The 22364-nt window shown below is 41.4% G+C and overlaps 1 protein-coding gene across 3 annotated transcripts in view; it reads right to left on the bottom strand.

The window, feature by feature from the left end:
- Positions 1 to 207: 207 nt before the first annotated feature.
- The window catches only part of LOC121304636 (forkhead box protein P4-like), a 95359-nt gene continuing 73202 nt past the window's right edge, over positions 208 to 22364 (bottom strand). For 2 of the 3 annotated variants that reach the window (XM_041235876.1, XM_041235877.1), the window contains exons 7-18: positions 21961 to 22165; positions 21227 to 21325; positions 19527 to 19631; positions 14636 to 14723; positions 11291 to 11374; positions 9772 to 10024; positions 9552 to 9628; positions 9234 to 9335; positions 4901 to 5022; positions 4615 to 4681; positions 1993 to 2165; positions 208 to 1653 (exon numbers count right to left, since the gene is read on the bottom strand). In XM_041235876.1, coding sequence (XP_041091810.1) covers positions 1500 to 1653; positions 1993 to 2165; positions 4615 to 4681; positions 4901 to 5022; positions 9234 to 9335; positions 9552 to 9628; positions 9772 to 10024; positions 11291 to 11374; positions 14636 to 14723; positions 19527 to 19631; positions 21227 to 21325; positions 21961 to 22165 — 1529 coding nt within the window. In that variant the 3' untranslated portion in view covers positions 208 to 1499. The remainder of the gene's footprint in view (positions 1654 to 1992; positions 2166 to 4614; positions 4682 to 4900; positions 5023 to 9233; positions 9336 to 9551; positions 9629 to 9771; positions 10025 to 11290; positions 11375 to 14635; positions 14724 to 19526; positions 19632 to 21226; positions 21326 to 21960; positions 22166 to 22364) is intronic. The other variant, XM_041235878.1, reaches the window with a different exon arrangement.

Here is a 22364-nt window from a genome sequence, read left to right on the forward strand (position 1 = left end):
AACCCTTACGGAAAGAAAATATATTTTCAATATATACAGATATTTGAAAGTAAAAAAAATCACAACATATGGTATATGTCAAACATATTTATGTGTTCATATATTAAATATAGGCTGTATTGTGAAGCCATATATTTAAAAAAAAAAAAAAAAAAAAAAAGAACCATAAAACACCATATTTTGAAAATATATTTCCGTTCCCTTTGGGAAGTGCTATTTTGTAAAAAAAAAAAATTAAATAAATAATAAAGTTAGAGGGAGACAGATATACTTATGGGCTGAAAACAATACTTGTTAACTTGAGACATCTAGTGTAGCAACTGTAAAATGTCATCCTTAGGTTTGTGATCTTTAGCAATAACTGCTGCTGTACATTCCCCTTTACAGTCACTCCCGTGGAAATGACAGTATTTAAAAGTACGCGGTGTCACTGGGAGCTGCTAGTTGGAGGACAGGACACTGAAGACCATTAAAGCAAGACTTCATTAGATTTTCAGAGGCCATAAAACTCGTCTCAGATTGGAGGGCCTGGTCCCTTGATTTTCCTGAGGAATCCCCAATTAAAAATAACGCAAACCAAATTTAAAAATATTTGGGAGTTGTCCGATACAGCTGAGCAGAGCACCCAAACAAATTCAGGAGGGCCCAATTTTGTCTGTTCATAATTAATTTTGTTGATAGTGCTATGATGTTGTTGCCTGTAATTAGAAGCATATCACTTAGCGCCTTGATCTAAAAACATTGGAAATAACTACCAGCACCACCACCACCACTACCACCCACACCTGAAAAAGAGGCCAAACAGATCTTTATCTTCAGTTCTCCTTAATGCAGTCTGTTGGCCGACGATGTTGACCAATGTGTTTGAGAAGGGGTTAGGTACCTTTCTAGGTGTTTTTCAAGACACGGGGAACACACCAAGGGGACTGGTCTTCAGGAGTCAGTCAGCGGTCCGTTAGTCATTGTGGGTCCATTCAATGGATGCATTTTTTGAGGTAATTTTCAACACCCCCCTCCCCATCCCTCCAACAAATGTATATTTCAGAAAAAGCAATGTGATTAAATCAGAAAACACTGGTATCCATACTGATAAGGTATAGTAAGAGATGTACCTCCAAGTGGATCCCCACCCCCCTTCTTCTCAAGATGCCCAAAGCACCAATACATGTCACTTCACATTGTATAGCAGTTGATCCGAAGAAGCAGTGAAGAGGGACACTGCCTTCCTTTGTGGTCAAGGAAGCATCCAATCCAGATTTTGGTCACCGGTCTTCAACAACGAAATTTGAGCAGAAGAGGAGAAGATAAAACTAACCAAAAGAAATATATATGTATCTATATAGAAAGACTTTCTGGAGAGCCTATGGGCCTTGAGTGGTGATCTGAAGAGCCCCAGTGCTGTGGCTAAAAAGTTTTTGAGCAGATGTGAGGCCTGACCCTGTTTGTTTTGTTTTTACTTTACAAGTCGTAGAGAAAGCAGTGCTGGAGAACACACGCTCCTACTCCAGCTCCTCCACCGCTGGCAGCTCCTCCTCCATATCTCTCTCGTCGCCAGGCAACGTCAGGTTCTGGTTCATTGTTGTCATGAGCGTCACAGGCCTGTTGTCTTCCTCTAGCAACTCGGCGGGCTCTTCCTTGACGTGAATTTGATGCCTGAGGACAAAAGTATTATTATTAACAACAACACCACCCCAGCCATTTTAAGTTGGCATGTTTATATCGTGTCACCATTTTGCAGTGGCATAAGTCACAGTTGTGCTTGTATGACTGGTTTCATAGACCTTAATCAATACTAAATATTGGACTAATGTTTAACAAGGTAACCCAAGAACAGTGCTAAATCAGGGTCTGTGAAACCAGCCAATGTTAAACCAGTTTGTCTAACAGGACAGGAGTGCCCAGGGCTGCACAGGAGTTCCATACCCATTGTTGTAGCGCATCACAAAAGGGTCTGATTCCAGTTCTCAAAGCACGTTACAAAAGGGTCCTTACCCGTACTGCCTGGGGGAAAGCCCCGGGCTGCTGCTGCCATTGCTGTGGATCTGCTCCACGGTGCTGCTGACGTCATCGTGGCCCACGTGGAGCATGTTCATGCTGCTGCCAGTCGACGTGTTCAACAGGGTGGGGCTGTTGAGCAGGGGTAGGCTGCTCTCTGCCAGGGCCGCCTGGAACACACACACAGCAATGCATTATACAAGGGGCACTGCACCCAGAAAGTGCTTCAATCTCAGTGGAATGAGGATATGCTAGCGCTTTTATCTAGCATTCTCCTCCATTGCTTTTCTTCTGTATCTATATATATAAAATTGATTATTATTATTAGTATTATTATGTAATTATTACTTATTCTTGATACTGCATTCTTTTGTTCTCTTTTCAACCGACATGTAAAGCATTCTGAGATACTGTGGTACAAAAGGTGCTATATAAATAAAATACATGGGATACAGAATAGTCAGTACAAGGAAATAAAGGTTGATTGAATTACTAAACAAAGATGCTGCAATTAGCAGCTGTAGGTTTTCTATTAACTAATGACCATAGCGAACATAACTTTCCAAATACATAATACAGTGTGCAGCATCTATCAGGCTGTCCCATTAGTATTTGTGTGTGTCTAACGCCAGCACTTCAGTTTGGCCACTAGGGGTCTCCTGTTCACAACAATCTGAACTGCCTGCCTCTATTGCTGTAGAGTAGTGGCATTTACTTAAAAAGGTGGGTCAGAACCAATGTACTTGTTCATAAAGTATGCATGATCTCATTTCCGATGCTCCAGATTCCCTGGGTTTAACTCATCTATTAAGAGATGTGTGCAATTTCATGGGGCTGCTTACCTTACACTTTGAAATGCATGAAACAGCTATGCACAGCACAGGGCAATTTGGAGTCGACATTCCACTTTTGAATACTAACAGCATTAGCTCAGTAATGAGTCAATGATGAAACTCTGCAGGGAGGTAGCACAGCCTTGGAAAGGTTAACACATGTTTAAATGGGTAATATTTTTAGAAGGTTCTTCCTCTATAAGCCCGTTTTGAATAAATTGGCTCTGACAAATGTAATAAAGACTGACCCAACATGGATATTGGATTGGGAGATTTAACACAACCGTACTATTTCTGGCTCACTTCATGCACAGCGTAAGAGTTTGTGATGCTTTTCAATAACAGGGCAGAGGTTACAGTCTCCCAAATAACTACCTCTCCCCAAAGTTTTATCATTAAATCCTAACTGAAAACCGAGAGCCATTTCAAAACAAATGATCCTTTCTGAAGCTGTGTAAACACCACTAGTGCCAAGATAAACTCTGCGCTGAAATAAATAAAAAACAAGAAAACTATAAAACAACCAGAAACACTTGCATTAATTGCCAAACCTTCCACCCTAACTGAAAATCGAGAACCATTTCAAAACGAATTATTGTTTCTGAAGCTGTGTAAACACCACTAGTGCCAAGATAAACTCTGCGCTGAAATAAATAAAATAAAAAAAACAAGAAAAACGACAAAACAACCAGAAACACTGGCATCAAATCGCCAAACCTTCCATTTCTTCAGCCCGTACTTCGAAACTCATATCGGCCTGCCAGTTCCATTAGCCGCATTATTATTATTGTTGTTGTTCCCTTTTATTTTTAATTAGCTGTGGCAGCCATGTTATGACCTGGAGGACACAAGCTTCACACATTAAGCACCTCAGATAGGCCAAGCCTGAGCTCGAATGATGCCTTATTAATAGGTTGCTTAAGGCCTGCATTTTTTCATGACAGCATTTTACAGAGGTTAGAGAAAAATAAAGGGCAAGGCATCTTTCGACAGAAACAGTTCTTGTAGCGGTCATGCTCAATATTTATACTGTATACATATGTAGCCTCTGTAGATAGACCGATATTGAGACCCTGATACTGATGTGATGCAGCTATCTGAAATGTCTGTGTCAGATGGAAATGACGTCACATTATATATGCTGTTAAGGATACACACAGAGTTTCACCCCACTGTCTTTCAGTGCACCCTCACATTTGTGGAGTGGATATCAGCTTGTATCACACAGCCCTCCTATATGCTGTTGTCTCTCATATCTATCACAATACACAATGAAGGATTGTGAGTCATTGTTACAGATCTCAGCTCAGTGTTTTGCTGCCGCTCTGGTCCTTGACTGTTTGGTTCAAGAACAAACACACACAGGTGTTTTATTTTACAACCAGGGACGCATTGCTCTGCCGGGCTTGTAAGAGGAAACAAACTCTCTTATATATGCTGATGTGTAGATTGTAGCAGTCAAAGCACTGGAGCAAGCTGTGTTACTATTGTTTACATAAGCTTGAAATGCATGTTCCCGTCTGAAGTGAACCCAAATGCCTCGCTCCCTTATTGATATTCCTTTCATTTCCGAGGACAGCCCAAGACTGATATCATGCCATGACCCTAATTGGCAAACAGTTGATGCAATAAATCATCCTGGATTGCTTTGCTATCGGTGCGGCAATGGTCTGGAAGTTGCTAATTCAAATCAGGATGCATGTACAGGATGAAGGCCGGTCAGCTGGACTTGCATTTGAAGTACCGTCGGACTTCTACATTAATACAATACAGCAGGCCGACTCACCTGATAGCTTGCGTTAAGAGATCCATAGCCAAGTCCTGAAATCATATTCTTTACTAAAGTTGGGCTTCTGGAAAAAAAAAAAATATGAATGTCTACGATTATACAAGGAGTGAAAGTCTGGTCTTGTCTAATTATATTAAACAAAATTAGCACAAGATCAAAAGTTTTTTTTTTGTTTTTGTTTAATTTTTTAAACTACTAGACACTTGAAGAACGAGGCTATTTTTGCCTGTCATTGGAGACGCAGCCAATCCCTATATATGTCCAGCTGGGTACTGGTACCTACCCAGTCATCTTTGGTGGTCTCCTCTTTTGGTATTCAACTTCATCCACTGTCCACACAGCCCCCTTCACATTCTCCACTCGGACGAAGCACTTGTGCAGGCTCAGGTTATGGCGTACTGCATTCTGTAGGATGACGAAAGGACTGTTTGTAAGCAGGGGGTGTGGTTTTACAAAGCTAGAAGATGCAGTAATAGAAGGTACGGTATGTTGAGACATGGGTTCAGAAGGAGAGAGGGACAGAGAGAGAGAGACACACAGACATTGAGAGCATGACAGAGAAGACTGTCCCTAATTAAAAAGGATATGCTTGAAGAGGAGAAGGCAAGGATGTGAACTATTCCGTTTCTTTTACCCTTTATATGCCACTTCCTTCAACGGTCCAGATTTCATTTTAAAACCAGTTAAATAATTAACTCAGGTTTTCAAAGTCTGAATTTCATTCTTTACCGTGACATATATAATATATATAAAACAATAGATATATTCTACACATACTGGACTAATGCATACAGTTCTGTGCCAAAGGGCCATTGGACTAACTAGCTCTGTAAGACATCACAATATTAACATCTGCATTTCTGATGATAAAATAAAAAGATGGTCCCGCTTTAAATTTCACTAATCAGCCACTATCTAGAAAAACACCCCCAGGGGAGTCGAATTCCTTTTCATCTGCTATTTGTAGTATGTTCATGCCCAATTTCATTACCAATTTTAATTCGTGTATAATTAAATCCAGTGTATTTTTTCTGACACGCTTTTTTAATCCATAAGGGAAGGATGCTGAGGGTGGAATCACTCCTAACCATAATTACAAGTGCCATAATCACGCTAGCCCTCCCGTCTTTGAATAAATTTCCTCACGCTGGAGCGGCGATGCTTAGTTTTGCAAATTAGTATGACCCCAATTTCAGACGGCCACCTCGCGAATTTTATTTGCATTCCCATTCGTGATGAAAGACTAATTCTCCCAGTTAAAACATTAGCAGCAATTGAAAGGGGTCAGCCACTGCAGACACAAACAAAAACGCCTCAGCTGTCAAAAGAGGGTGGAAAAAAATAGCTTTCAAGAGTTATTAAAAATGTGCAGCTAGCAACAAAAACAGCATCTAAAAGTGCCTGAGAATCCTGTAACGTACTGTACAAGGTACCTGCGTATTAAAGACTTGTCAGCTATTCCTGTAAAGTAACCCCTACTGCGATGCCAGTAACCCTGTATTGATATTGCGCCTCTGTGTGTGTAAACCCAGGTGTTATTATGGGCACAGACGAGGCTTGGCATGTTATAACACACACAAAGGATACCGAGCTCAGATACATAGAGGAAGATGGTGTTACTCGTGATTCAAACCTAGCACTTGTATGAAAAAGCTTTTTTGTTTTAGTTGTCTTTCCAAATCGAAATTACAACTCCAGCAGCAAGCTCATTTGCACTGAGCATGTGCAAATTAATTAGTAAATAAATAAATAAATAAATAAATAATAAATTAAGTGGGGCCATCATCTAAATACAGACGGAGGGATGAACGGACAGACAGACGCCTCCTTACATCCCCAGGACCTGACACTCTATAACTAAATAACGTTAACACCAAATTTCATGACAGTTGGAAAAGCGGCTCTCCAGATATATGAAAAAGTAATTGAGACATACAGATGGATGGGGGATAATAGGGGTCTCTATCAAACTTCTTTTTTTTTGTGATTCACACTATTAAAAACCCTGTCTTATGACCCATCGATTATCTACAGTATGTACATGAAAAGCACCAGAAGTCATAAAAGACTGTTAGGCCTTTTAAATAATTCACAAGGTCTGAACACTGAAAAGCTCGCTCGAGAAAGGTTTCATCTTCCTGGTATCAAGCTAAAGCCATTAATTGTTATCTTTCATAAAATATGAAATGAGTGGTAAAAGATATTCCACACGGCCCCGATCAGCAGCCCAGCAGCACGACTACCGGTAATGATCTAACCGGAGCCTTCCACGCAACCTCTGGTGTTGAAGGTGTCGCCGGCAGGCATGTTCAAGTCAAACGAGGGGACTGTGCAGAAATGACATTTCAAAAGAAAGTAACCCGCTTTCTCTTCGGCTTCGCAGCAAAGACATTAGGAGATGGGTTGAAATGTGGCGGTGGATGTTGCTGCTGCAAAGAGTGTCCTGCAGGCTGGTGTATGGGGGGGGGGGTATGAACTGCTGAAATGAGATGTAACACTACTGTAGAGAAGCATTTATAATGTGTCTGCACCATGTCTGATGAGATTACCAAGACATGTTAATGGATTCGGGTTTTGGTATTATTCCACTTGCAAGAGAAGTTAAGAATGCGTTCATTTACCAGCATCACTGCCAAGCTGCTTTATTAGCGCGGTTGGTTTAGCTGACAGAGGAGGCAGGTTTGATGCCTGCAAGTGGAATTATTCGATTAAGATTTCCCTGATGAGTTGGACAGGTTCAGTATGAAGCCCAGGTTGTGTAGGATAACCACATTGCAATGGAGTGAAGGATAAGGAACGACACCCTTTAAGAGACAGGGTAGCGTGTGTGTAATTGGGGCAGTTCACGTTGCTACGTCCCATGCTGGATAAATAGGGCGGCTTTACATACCAGTGCCAGTACGCCAGCACCTTTCAATAGCACTGCAATACAGTACAGATTCCTACACTGTTATGGCAAGTGAAGCATGTACAATACACTGCTGAGCGAAAGCCAGCATGCTTGATATGTTCTAAAACTACGCTCTGGCAAAGTAAACTTTTACAACAATCCAGTAGGTTAAATGCAGTAGGCTGTGGCTGCCCACCGGTGCTGTCCTGCAGTGCAATTCGCTCAGTGCGCACACAGCAGCAGGTCTAGGGATGGAACAATCCTCTCTGCTCACAGCAGATCTCGCGCACAGATAGAGCGATCTCCAGAGCCGAGAGCCCCACATTAACCATGCACCGCAAATTAAATAGGGAGATAAGGAAGAGCTTTATTGCGGTGAACTTTATGTAATGTGCCTGCAGTCAGATAGAGGAAAACTGAACAAACAGGCATCGCCACCGTCTGTCTACAATTGCTGTTACCCCAAGACAATGAATTCTCCTGAGTGAGGCAGCTCTTTACATCAAAACAAATAAATAGCAGAGTCCTTTGTTGTAATTGGATTTGAATACAGTGCTCATAAAACTAAGGGAAAGGCTACAGCTAGGTATACTATGGCTGTGGCTCTTACACTAACTTGAAGGACGCCCCACTGTAAATCCCCACCTCTGCACAGACTGCCACTGGACAGAGCAGAGACTGGATAGTTATAAAAAGGATTGGTTCCACTTATTTATGGGTCCTTCTCTGATTCAGACAGATTAAATGTGTATCTAAAGTAACACGGAGACAGCTGATTATTATATTTAAATCAGTAAGCGCATTTTGCATTGTCGTGCTCCTCGTTTGTGGAACTCTACTCTGGTCGATCAGGCAGGTTGAAACGTTGGATTCTTTAAAGTCTAAATTTAAAATATTTACTTATTGATGTGCTTTTACAGAACTGATTGTAGCTGGAGTGTACAGTGCTCTGGGATGCCATGGTGTGAAAGGCGCTATATACATTTGTGTTACATTGCATGAAAATATAGGTAATATAGGTTTGTATGTCATCAGACAGATTTATTTTAGACCCCTATAGCAGGGAATGATCCTCACCACGTCTATCGTTTGGCAATAGTTAAAGATTCATACATTTTTCAGCTAAACCGGTCTGGCAGAATTAAAAATCTTCCACGCCCCAGCTATGCACACCTCCAAAGCAAACTTCACACACTTGACTCTAAACTAGTTTTTTCCCCACACAACAAACACAAGCCTGTGTGACAAAAGGACTCCTGGCAGGGGATGACACGATGATCTGTTTTTTTATCACCAAACAACAACAAATAAAACAAATAAAAAAGGGCGAGGGAGCTGCAAGTCTGTCTCAACACGTCGCTATTTCTCATTTCTGTGAAGTAGGAGGGCCTGAAACGAACCAGCTGAAACAAGCCGTGCATTTATTCATCTATTCTTTTCCTGACTCATTATTTGTACGTTCCATTCTATACTTATATTTTCTGTTGCCGATGTTACAGCTGGAGAGCAGGGTTTTATAAGAAAAATAAAAAGGACCGCAACTCTAATGACTGGTGAATCACAACTACTCACACAGCTGAATCTTCTGCAGATGTCTAGTGAAACACACACACATATATATGTGTGTGTGTGTGTGTGTGTCTCCTGCCACAGAACTATGATTGTTTTTACTTCTATCAGCAGTTGTGACTACACTGAAGAGGAAAAGAAAACCAAAAACTCTTACCTTCCATGTTGCTGTGTTTCTCCTGAAATAGGCGAACATTCGTGTAAACCAGTTGTAAATTTCATTCAGGGTTAACTGCCTATCGGGGGCTTCCAATATAGCCTGCAAGAAAGAAACACTCCCAGCATTAAAACATGCATGGATACATCTGTTCCATTTTCTGACAACATCAACAACACATAGAAGCAAGACCCTTTACACCCTTTCATAGCTCAATAACAATTGATTGCCTAACTAGGTTTACATCATTGGTCCAAACTCTCCATCATCCTTCCTGCTCTGCTAAAGAGCGTCATTTGAATCAACAAGTCTCCTTACATGTCGTATGAGCGAGGCGTAGGTAAAGGGAGGTCTGACATCGGCATTTTTGTAGAATTCCTGATTCTGTGCAAGCTCTGTATACATATAACATTTTTTTAAAAAAAAAAGCACAGAAGAGTTAGAATCTTTGCTTGTGAGCAGATTGTAAAAAAACACAAAAGCTACTATGGTACAAATCACAGATTAAAAAATACAAAATCTCTTAGTTATTACTGACCCATTGCTAACTGGAGCTGTAAACTGCAGTAGCCTCCATGGCCCTTACCCGAGGCGATGGGGGTGCAGAACTTATCAGAGTTCCTCCGGCGGATGGCCCCCCCTACACTGTGCAGGCTGGAGGAGCTGATGACAGAGGGCCCCTGGCGCAGGGGGGTGATGGGGGCTGTGGCTGAGGTGGGGGGGTGAGGTAAACCTTCCGGAAAAGTGTCCCCCTCTCTCTTCAAAAGAGAGGCACTGGCTGCCAGATTGAGCTGCAATGAGAATTCATAACACATGCAAACCATGATCCGAGAAAAGACACTTAAAAGACTCTTTTAATGGTAGCATTACAGTAAGAGCCGCATTTCTGTACTAGGGCAAGAAACACTGGGTGTGATCCGTTTACATCTTTAAGTGTTTCCATTGTTTAGAAGGCAGGTATGGAAGCTATGGAACTACATGTCTCACCACCTGGCCCTCACTGTTGCCATGCCCAGTCTTGTTCTTTTCTAATCCTGCGTCACTTATCCAGATGGAGATGCTCGTATACACAATGTTACTATTTACAATGAACAGGTCGCTAGAAAAGCCGTGTGCAAAAGGAAGAATAAAAAGGCAGCCTGGTTAAGAAGAAAGCTTATTACTGGACTTTTTTTTTTTTCCCCCCTCTTTCGTTCTGCAGATGCCCAATTAAGTGGAGCTGAAACCCCTGGATCCCAGTTCATAGTGGCGCGTCTCGATGGAAGCTTCTTGTTTGTTCTAATTAAGCCTCACGTGCCTATGTTGAGCGAGGAGAGCACACCGGGGGTGCGCTGAACTAATACTATAAATTAACTTGACTACCACCGTCTGTATTGTAATTCATTGTAAGTAAATAAATAAATAAATAAATGAAATTTCCCATCTTGAGTAATTAGGGGGTGAAATTGTTTAACAGGTTCTTAATTAATGCTGGAACAGAGCCAGCAACAGTGAGACTCAGGCGATCTTAATTGAGGGCAGTCTTTGTTTTGCTGGTGCCTCCTGGGGCTGCAGCGCTGCTCTGAACCTTTTAGCAGATGCCACATGCACGATCTCCATTTCCCATCAGGTGCTAACGGCTGCTAGAAACAGCCAAAACAGGGACGCCGGCCCCCTATTTTAACAGTACAACACAATTGATATCCCCCCCTGCCCCCCAAATTAAGATGCTCCAGATGTAATTGACAATTCATTTACAATGTCTTCCTACTTTAATACAAGATTACTCATCAATCTCGTGATGAAATATTAATTGGTTCCATTTCTTCTTGGGCTTGGTAATTATAACGCACTAGATGTATATGCGGATAGGAATATGACAGCTGATTAAAATGTGCTGTATGAAGTGTTTCTGAACTTCACCCCTTGGTCTCTCCATCAAATGGATCTATGGAACAATGTTCTATAGATGTCTTCCAAGCAGTCAACAGAAGCTCGCAGCTATTGGAGCTCTCTGTGAAAGCCCGTTGGCCACCCCTGTCATGAAGCTCCCCTATCTAGATCTCTGCTATACTTACGGGCTGGTTGAAAGGCTTTGGCTCCGATGGCCTCATATGCAGATGCGTCATCATTGCTTGCAGACGCTCGCTCTCCTTGGATAACTGCAGATAGAGAAAGACAACAGTAATGTAAAGGTTCATATTCATGACTATAAAATCAATGGAATACCATCGCTGGCATCATCTAAAAACCTACAAGATCTGCTTACCAAAACGTAAACATATAAATATACGTACACATACAAGCTATGATTTCTTACACACATTTCACATATTCTATACAGAGCATACTTTTGCTGCTAAGAATTATTACTTTCCACATTTTCAGTGTGATAGCCTTATCTACAAGTTTCTTTATTCAGATTCTGCATAAAAATAAAAAAAAAAATCACCCCAAAAAAGTTTACTGGTCTTGTTGCTCCACCCTTAAGTAGCACTCTTCTCTAGACATTACTGCCACCTAGAGGGCAAGACTACACATTACAATACTTGCTGAACCTCAGAATTTTAGACAGGGGTCAAAATGGGCTGAAAACAGTGTGTATCTATCATAGGCTTCATTTTGAAATTAAGTACAAAAATAAACAGAGAGACCAAGATATGTGAATGTAAACTCAAGTGTTTAGAGACATTGTAACATTGTACTAATGGCTGGTATTGCACTGGTATGACAGGCAGACTATGCAGCGTTAAGGAATATCCTCTGGAAAGTGTCCTGAGGGCATCAGATGATTCGAGGGCATTTGCCATTTACTCCCACCTTTCACTACCAGAGCTCGGCAACTCTACGAAATCAAGCCACCCTGTCCCTGACCCAACCCCAACCCTAACCTTAAGCAACCCCTGACCTAAAACCATTAAGAATCACCTGATGCCCTCCTGACAATTTCTAGGGGATATTCCTGTGTGCTGCGGCAGACTATCGAGATGTTTAGCACTATGATGCTTTTTCAGCGGTCACTTGCATTTTTGTTGTTGGTTTAAACAGTTTATTACACACTGTTAACTAAACACTGTCGGGGTTCTGTTGCAGCATATTGAAAACCTTATACTGTAGCGGGCAAACTCTCAAAGTCCTGGACTGTGTTGCATTGGGGGTTAACCAGGCGTTGGCACAACCCACGCAACTTTGCACAGGTCAATGATAATAAGCACTGGTTTGCTGCAGGGACCAGACCCAGCCTATCCCAGGTGCTCTGTGGGACACAGAGGAGATTCTGGAGTGAAGGGGGTTACTATAAATATCCCTGGCTCTGGTGTAGCATTTGGGAAGGCACTGCACTCTCCCTTCCGTGAGTCTCATTAATGCCGACAGGGTTTGCACTGTGATGCAGGCTTTCCTTGCCTAAACAGCAGGTTTTCGGCCCTAAAAACATTACAACTGGTGGCAGCGACGGCACCTTTTTTTCATTTTTAAATTTGTATTACAAGCTCCAGTAATTTCTATAGAACATCCAATTTCGTGGTAACAAATTGTTCAAGCACACTCGCGAAGAAGCTTTGTCCGATATGTACACTGGTGACATAGCGCTTTCTCAAACAGCTTTCTCTGCCGCAGAAACACTAGAAAACAAAGAGCTACTCCGTGAACTACAACTCTAAAACAAACGGTCTGGCAGGGGGATCTGTTAGTTTTGGCTTATGAACATTTATATAAAAAAAAAAAAAAAAAAAAAAAAAGTGAGGCCGACTACATCGGCTGGTTTCACACCGTGGACATCATGTACAGTAGTCCAGAATTTGTCTGTGAAACCAGCTGGAAGACTAGTGCCATTACACACAGGGATGGAAATAAGACTCCCACTGCATAGCAGTTTGATCCACTCCAGTTTTTACTGTGAGTTTAACACTAGAAGGACCGAAGATATACTCATACCTAGAAGCTCCACAGCAGTCTGACGGCTGTATTCAAAACACTGGAAATAGTATAACAAAAGGAGAAACAGACAGATGTAATTCACTTTGTTTTACTTTTCAACAGCAATCGGTTTATTATCAGATGAGCAAAAGCAACTGAACAACGCAGATAAAAAAAACATTTTACAGAGGCGCACAGCACAAGAAGTTATACAAAAAGTCTAATGTATTTCTTTTTTTTGACAAATGGGTATTCCTTTACCTTGAGTCTAAGGCTGTTCACAAAATCAACACAGATAACGCGCTTCTCTACGGCGCCTTTCTGCACAGGGCACAGCTGTCCGAAGTTTTATTTTTATTGCACTTGCCAACTTGGCATTGCCAGCTTCAGCTGTGGCTACACGCTTGGCAGTCTCCCTCTCCAAATGCTTCTTGCAAAGTTCCTGTGCTAACTGTCAAATATATTCTCTCCTTGGTAAATTCTTCTCTGTGCATTCTTTGTAAAGTACCCAGCAGTTGATGGCTGCTAGGTCCAATACATTGTAAAACACCTGAACAGACCACCGTCGGGAGCCAGCTTTCACAGAATACTTCCGTGCCAAAACATCAACTCCATATTTTGTCATGTAGTAAAACTCCACGGTCTCTGGTATTTATTTTCACTAGTCCTGATGCTAATCGAAGCGTAGCTGGGAAGCAGGCGCCAGCCTTCAAAAGGCTGATTGAAAACAATAGACTGTCAGTCATTCACTCAGGCAGAAAGTAGAGACTAATCAGATTACAGCTAAACACACTGCGGACTGGTAAATACAAATAATAAAGTAGAATACCGTTCTGTATAATCACAATACAACTGTTTTCTGTGTGGCCGTCAATATGACTGCTCCCGGGGCTTTTAGGTATAATGTAATACATCTCCTTTATTTCTGCACTTCCACGTTTCATGCTTTGTGAGAATATTGAATACATACGGACAGAAAGGTACATGAACGCACAGCCCCATATGTGTTACACGACTGGAGAAAATGACATTTTAAAACCAAAAACCGCCAAAATGACAGCCGCGGGGCTTCTGGTGTTAATAAGACACACCTGAGCCTATTACCTATACACTGTGGCTAATCAAGCATGTATTAAAACCTGGAATGGGTGAAACTGCTGTGCAATAGGAGTCTCATTTCCATCCCTGATACAGTAGCTTTAGGTCGTGTGTGTGTGTGTGTGTGTGTGTGTGTGTGTGTGTGTGCGCGCTTAACTGGTGCAGAACATTATTAAAAAAATTAAAGCTTTTAAAGCTTAATCCGACTATAGACAGCTAATCAATGACATTGATAAAAAAAAACAATATGAACACAGCCCCCAAATTTAAAGTAGACACTTTTGTTTTCCGATCATCTTATGAGCTTTGTATTACAGTCATATCCGGGGACAGCAGAGTCTAGCATGCCAGTATTCACTCAATCTCCCTCTTTGCCACACAGAGTGATTTCCGATGCCAGTACACACCTGTATCTCTAGCTGTTGAACCACTTGCATTTGAACCCGGCACTGTGCAGTACTCCGGTCATCTAGTGCATGTTCACTGTTGAGGTGCCTGGAGGAAGAAAGAGCACGACATTTAAAAACAGAAAGACAGTGAAAGCCAGCAGTGAGTTTTGAAGACTTGCGTTCGCTTCTACAATTCATTCCACCACCTTTACTGACCTAAACAGCAGTTAGACACAATAGCAAAAAAAACAAACAAAAAAAAAAAAACCCTTAGCTTCATGCTATTGGTCATTTACAATTCCAAGTATTTAGAGCCTTGCACGCCAGCCAACCACAGCTGTTGCCCGGGGTCTCTTTCGTCATTATCTGAATGTCTAACGAGCCAATGTGAAGCTGAATAATTAGAATACCCGCATTTCAACAGGACAACACAGACAAGGCGACTGAAGAGATCCTGTCTCAGCAAACTTCCGTTCCTTGAGTTCCGTTCTTGAGTAAAAAAAAAAAAAGGTAATTTACTGGACAACCCGACACAATACTTGTTATTTCTTTTATTTAATGCTTTATTTTGGCCCCAGAAAGAGTCGAGTTGAGCTTTTTCATGCCAGTCTTGTTTCTTTGGTTTGTTTTTCCCAATAAAAAAAAAAACCCAAAAAACTATGAAATCATACAATTCCAAATGCAGAGATTATTAAAATTCATGATGTGTTGCATAAAACAACAGGAAAGTTCTATTTTTCCCCCTCCGAGGAAAGAGGCTTATAAAGTTTATTTTCTCCCCAAACACTTGGACATGAAAGAAATGGTATATAAGCTGCCTTGTAAAACAGCAAATAAACCAGTGTCACCATGTAATTATGTCAACTTGTGCCATGTGAAAACACAGGACTTTTAGGAATGATTCAAATTAACACAATGCTGGAAAACGAAACCATTCATATTACTTTAAAAATACATTAGATTGGCCTACATTGGACTTTCATGAACTCATTAAATGCCACTCAAAATCTGACAGTGGAGGCCTCTTACAGTAGCAAGCAATGCAACCTGTTCTACTTTGACCTTGAAGTTCCTCCTTTCAGACAACTGTTGGACCTGAAAAGCTGTGTTTGCCCTACATCTGACACTGCTATCAGTGACATTAGAAAGTGATCCATTAGCATGCTTAAAAGGGGAATGTAAAAAGTTAGAACATTGTGAATCGGGTCCATGAAAACCTTAAACAAAAAAAAAAAAAAAAAAAAAAAACAACAACACACACACAGCTTAACCAAATAAACCAAAAAAAAAAGAAAGAAAACAGGATGCCGTCTAAAAACGGAAAGTGGGTATTTCTGTAATTATATAAACAGAGCCACGCCTGTCGTTCAGCTACCTTTCCCTTTCTTTAAATGCATGTTGGGACGTAGCCTAATATGAACAAGCCAATGAGCTGGCTGCTTTAAATCAGATAGGGAGACTTGCCAGAGTGGGAGGGCACATCCTTTATCAAAGACCTTCTGCTCTTTCCCACTGACTCAACCCCACTTGCACTAATCACCAGTAGTTAGTTGCTTGTTGTCGCTGTCGCCCACTCTGGCTGCTTGGCTGTGAAAGCAACACTGTGGTTTTCCTGAGAAAGTGCGGCGTTCCTTCACAGCAGTCCCCATCTGCTGACATAGTGACATCATCACAATGATCTCACCAACCGGACCCACACACTTCAACCAGACAGCAGTTTAATACCAGTGGAAAGTTAATCCTGGTCAAACACGCAATCTGTAAAGTTGCAGCTGCCACAAAGGCATTTGACTTAATTTTTTTATTTTGTTATTTTTAAACCAACAGTGCACCAGTCTGAGCCTAAGTTGTTTGAAAAACAATAAACAGTTTTTCCTCTTAATGCGAATAAGATTGTATGTAATTGAATCTATCCGACTACATAAACATTAAGTAGATACAGAAATACTTTCTAAATAAATCTCTCTGTGAGGTAGTTAGAATAAAGAGCTTTGCTTTTAGAATGTGATTGCTTTGCCCTTCATAAAACGACCTTTTAATTGTATTTCTTTTTTTAAAGAAAATAAAAGACTTAGTTTGGTAGAAATCAGACATACTTGATTGGGCATTCAACTTAAAAATCAGACCCCTGCAATGTTGTGAACCAAGGTTAGGGAGAAAATTACAGGTTCTCTAGCTAATATAACTACAACAACAATAAAAAATGATTTTATTTTGAACTTCGAATTCCTAGACTAACCTTATGATTGCTACAATGCCACAAAGCTATGTTGATGACTGAAAACAACAAGAGTGCGTGTAAATATAGGTATTATAATCTATATATAGAGTTATTTAAACACAGTAAGATCTACTATAATAACCTAAACAGCTGCCGATCTAAATACCTTAACTGTACATCAATCCTGCCGGTGCTCCCCTGGGACAGATCACCGACTCCCTAGTAACATGACGAAAGACTATCAAAATTCAATTGAAATAGAAGTGTGTAAGTGATCCACTGCAAGGACTGAAGCCTTCGCTAGACTAGTGGCTTCTACCACTGTGTCACTGAATTCCAGACTATTGAAAGGGTTAACCTCTACGGCCGTCACCATATGCTACTAAATTGTTTTTGATCGAATCCAAAAGACAAAATATTAGCCAAACGCACCTTTTATTCCCTCAAAAAGAAACTGCAGCTTTAAAATGTCGAGACGTACTCACTATCAAAAACTTTAAACAATAACAATGACCTCATCCCAGCCGAATTAGGAGAACAGATAGCTTTTTTTTCTCCAGAAGTACATGATAAAAAAATGATCTCACCCAATAGTTTTTGTCAACAGAACTGCAAACCACAACGCTTTATAGCTTATAATAAACAGTAGCAACACTTTTTTCCACCATATCCCAACAATGAGGCTCTGTTTATTTCACCCCAGTGGGGATTAATTGCATTTAAAAAACAGTCAAAACCACAGCAGATGAACAATAACCCTGAGTATTCAAACACATGTACTGGAGCATGCCAGAGAAAATGGAACATCATTAAAACATTTGAGCGAAGAAAAAGAGAAACGGGGATGTGAATGAGAGTTTTATCATTTTCAAATGGTCTAAAAAGACATTCTCTTCTCAGACATCTGGCTGGTGGCCACAAAACACTTGAAGCTGCCTTCTCGCTCCCTTCCTCCTGATCTCTCGTTACGAAAACGGAACTCTAGCAGAGAACTACGGCTATTCCAGTGTTTAACTGGAGCTTAACCACTAGCAGTCCAGACCTCTCCATCTGTTTGTCTCGGCTGGGGTGCCTAACTGCTGTGTGAGTCTTCTTTCCATCTCTTGCGCTACACCGGAAGTTAAAGGCATTTCAGCTTCGTTGGAGATCAGAACCATAGGTCACACTAGGCTTGGTTAGGGGTGACCTAATCAGACCTGATCAGGGGTGACCAAAGTTTGCACCTCCAGTCCTGGTCTTTGTTCCAACCCTGTTCTAAATTGTTACACTGAACCAATTAAACCTCCACCCAGACCCTGAAGTAGTTAACCATATCCTTTTACCTGTTAAACGTGGAGTGGAATGGCCCTCCCGGGCTGTGATTGGCCACCCCTGATCTTGACCTTTGTTGGAAGAACTGAAGATGACACAGCGATTTCAAAAGCAGCAGCTAGAACCACATTTTTGGTGGTTCGATTGTTGCAATTGTAACTTTAAGCAGAAGGGATTTTCCAGAGAGTGGTACTTTATCTGGTTCCTCACAGTGGGTAGCTCAGGACAAAGCCACACACACACCCCCGATTTGACAACGGAACTCAAAATCTTGATTAAAATCAATACACGCAGGGCATGGAAAAAAAAGAGAGAACAGACAGAGAAAGGCTTTTGAATTCAGCAACCCTCCCCAGGATTTGAGCCCTGGCCTGTGAGACATGAGTCATGAGTCAACAGCATGTGACAACCCACCATGTCAGCCGTCTATTTTGAAGTCTAATTATTTTAACACACAAAGACAATGGTGTGTTTACATCTCTTGTGTTCCCAGATCTGTTTTTTTGTCCTTTATCACTGCAAGCTAGCTCCTTCCCCTCCCCCCACCCCAAAGTCCCTAAAGACTCAAACTGGCAAACAGACATAAAAAAAAAAAAATAGCAGTGCTCCTTTTGATGTCTTTGCTAGCATCCCAGAAACAAAGAGATCTAATTGTAAATGAGCTAATTAAGTAAACCACTGATGAAGCGTAAAAACAATTTGCTTGACCCTTTGCTACTGCGCTGCGAGACAGGGGGGGGGGGGGGGGGGGAGGGTTTGTCAGACTGAAGAGCTAATCAGTCACTGACAGACATATAGAATTAATACCAGACACCTGCAACAAAAGCATCAGGTATTTGCCATGCAGCTTGTTCTCTTCCAGAACAGAGATATACAGTACAGCCAGGGTCTTACCAGGAGTGCACTAGTGTTACTCAATGCAGTTTGCAGAACTGGGGAACCCATTTAAAACTGCAGACTAGAAATCACACACCAGTAAGTAGGTGTTTTTTTTTTTTTTTCTTTCTACTTTTGAATGCCGGCTTCACATCTCTCTTAAATGCATTTGCATTTACATGGACACTGTGCAGGGGAGCCGAGCTGCAACACGCGAGTATAAAGCGAACCACAAGTCAGCAGGAAGAAATATAAACAGGGTAAGTGAGAACACCTCCAATGCAAAGCCAGCCCGATGCCTGCAGCACCTTTGAAATCTGTAATTAAGCTCAAGGCTTTAACAGCTACGGAATGGGAGTCTCAGCCTGTTATTATTAAAGAGCGTACTTCAAAGCCAGTCCCGGCTGAATAATTGTGCATTTGAACACCTTACTATTAATTTGTCAAACTTTCCTCTTAATACCACGCTACTAGAAGGAGGAGTAGGAGTAGGAAACTTACTTTATGAACTGTCCCATGTCCTCACATAGAGCTTCACAGCCTGGCCACTTGCACTCTCCATGTCCATAGAGAGGGTGAGAGCCTGTGTGCTCCTCATGGGAAGAGCTAGGAGAGACGGGAAACACAGCGTTAACAAGCAGGCTTGCTGGAGGCACCGGGGGAGGGGGGGGGGGGGCATTCCCCCCCCATTGCTTAGCAGCCTCTTGATCCATTCCTGGTTTTACTGTTCATTAGACACAGCTGAGCGTCAATGAATCAAGTAACTGCTATGGAGTCCAGGTGATTTCTTGCAGTGTGTACTCGATAGGATTGGCAAATCGGGATAGGCAATGTGGGTCAACAAGGCTAAATAAGAGTCAGAATACCTCAGAAACAGAGTAGCATCGTGCAGTGAATGACTGCAGGTGCTATTGCAAGCTTAAAAGGTAGGTGTGTTTCACTGATGTTTTAATTAACAAGGAGGTTTAATTTAATGAGGAAGCAAGTGTCAAACATGAATGGCATTACCTGGTAATACTAGCTTGAATCACCACCTTGTTGGCATCACATTCCACAACACACAGTAAATGTCCAGCACAAACCTTTATTGCCAGCATGTGCAATCAGAGGATTAACAGTGTGTTGGGTTGCAAGGTACAGCACTGTGCAAAGTCTGTCTTGCCAACATCTAGTGATACTGAAGTGCTACTGTAGGTTACAGAATATTTACGATAACATCATATTAGTAAAGGTGATATCAAACTATATCAGAGCATCAATAATTAGGCATAAATAGAAAAATCTGTAGTTACTGTCTGGTGAAGCAGAACCTGGGTTTTCAACTGTATATTAAAAGAGAACAATAACATTAACCCAGGCTTTTCTTGTGGAGTAGAGACACTTTGTGCCCTTCTTTGGAAAGTGAACTCTCCTATTTTTGCACAAAAGGACAAGTGAAAATTGGCTTTGGAAAGGTAGAACTGAGTGGAGATGATTCATGTGACACTCCATTCTTTCAGAGGCGAGTACAGTGTGTGCCAAGCTTTTGTTGTCGTCTGGCAACATGGATTCAAGTCAAATCACTGTTTCTCTGTATTTCTTTTGTTAGGAGTTTACTTTTACTGCAAACGCTCACCCAGGCGTTGTCTCATCGTTGAATTAAATAACCTATGGAACACTTCAACAAGTGTGTTCATTCTGTTAGTTCTTAACACTAAACACAAGGAGCTACATCAAAAAAAGGCAAAGGGAGGACTTGGATCTTCCTATCCTGAACATCAGATACATGTTGACATCCAGACCCACAACGAGGAACATTCCCAAAGTTAACCCTCCTTCTCCAATGCGATTTATTTCTGCTCATCGAAAGTCAAAACGTATGTCAGCTTCATCACAGCGGTAGGTATCAACTTCAAGACCGTACTTCAGGTTAGGAGCAAGTATTCTTCTCCCCAAGTGCTGCAAATGATGGCTAGCCGCAGACAATCCACACAAACAAGGACGCACCAAAAGCTTGAGCGAAGTTCAAATCCAGACATCTTCTTGACTTGGCACATGTTAAACAGACAACAGCCGTTTGGCTTTAAGAACCATTTCGTATCATGCCATTTGTATTCCTCCCCTTTTTTATACAGTATTTATTTGTATAATAAATAAATACATAGCCAAAAGAAATGAGGTGCAACATTTTTTACATTTTATTATTATTATTATTTACTCACTGAGTGTTTTGTTGGTAACCGCTTTTCAAGTGTGGTGTTCGGTACTCGTCTGCAGGTTCAGCCTTCATGAAGGAGGAGATCCAGTCAAAGACTCTTGCTCTTGGAAATGGAAAGAATCCATGACTACATTGCGGCTAACGATCCTGACTCTTCCCGACTTCACAGCAGCCTCTGGCAGCACCCCCACCCCTTTACAATGCATTGCAACACCTGCTCCAGCGGAACGCAGGCCTACATGCACAGTGTCAGCTTTGACAAAACAGCTAGAGTAATAAACACAGACCCCTTTGTTTACTGCTAGGAAAAAGACTACACATGCAGAAAAAGCAGGTGCATGCTGGGACTTTTCATGTAAGATCAGCGATTTACCCCCCCACCCATAAGTGCTCAGTGGATCTTATGCGGATCTCAAGTTCCAAACTGCCTGGCAGCCCTTACTGACAGAACAACTCTTTCCCCCCAGGCTTCACTACAACATGTTTTAAGACTGAAATAAGCTCCTGAACACTTAGTCCAATAAATGTGCTCATCACGCTCTCCTTGGCTGGTTGTTAATACAATTATTAATGTTTAATCTGATTTGACACCCAAAAAATGTAAAGGCAAGTTCAAGACCTCTGGTAAAAACACGCTGCCTGTTTCCACAATTTTTTTTTTTTTTTTTTTTTTTTTTTTTTTACAGATTTGACTGTATAAATTGTAGATATAATAATAAAAATAATACCCTTCATTACCTCTCTCTCTTTGGAGTGTGAACAGAGTTCTGTCCATTTGGCAAAGAGTGATGGGTTATTTGAGGTGAGACCTTGGAGGCCGAGTAAGAGGTAGAGTTTGAACTGTTGGTTGTCAGGTCTAGACCTTCATGCTTCATGTTGTCTTCTTGGTTCTGCATGCCGGCTACATCTTTCCAGAGCTGCTGGAGGTCTGCAGGGCACATTGCTGCAAAAACCAAGCATAGCAAGAGGTGATCAAGAGAGAAACACTAGGGGAAAAATACCCTTGTTGAAATACCCTGCATGCAAAATGAACATGCAATCACATTCCTGACCTTTCTGCAATCTCACACTTTATAATCAAATGACATACATACGTGCAGAAATGGTTAGCAGTGTACACAGCAGAAAAGGTAGCTGTCACT

The sequence above is a fragment of the Polyodon spathula genome, chromosome 39 (assembly GCF_017654505.1).
Source record: "Polyodon spathula isolate WHYD16114869_AA chromosome 39, ASM1765450v1, whole genome shotgun sequence".
NCBI classification, from domain to species: domain Eukaryota; kingdom Metazoa; phylum Chordata; class Actinopteri; order Acipenseriformes; family Polyodontidae; genus Polyodon; species Polyodon spathula.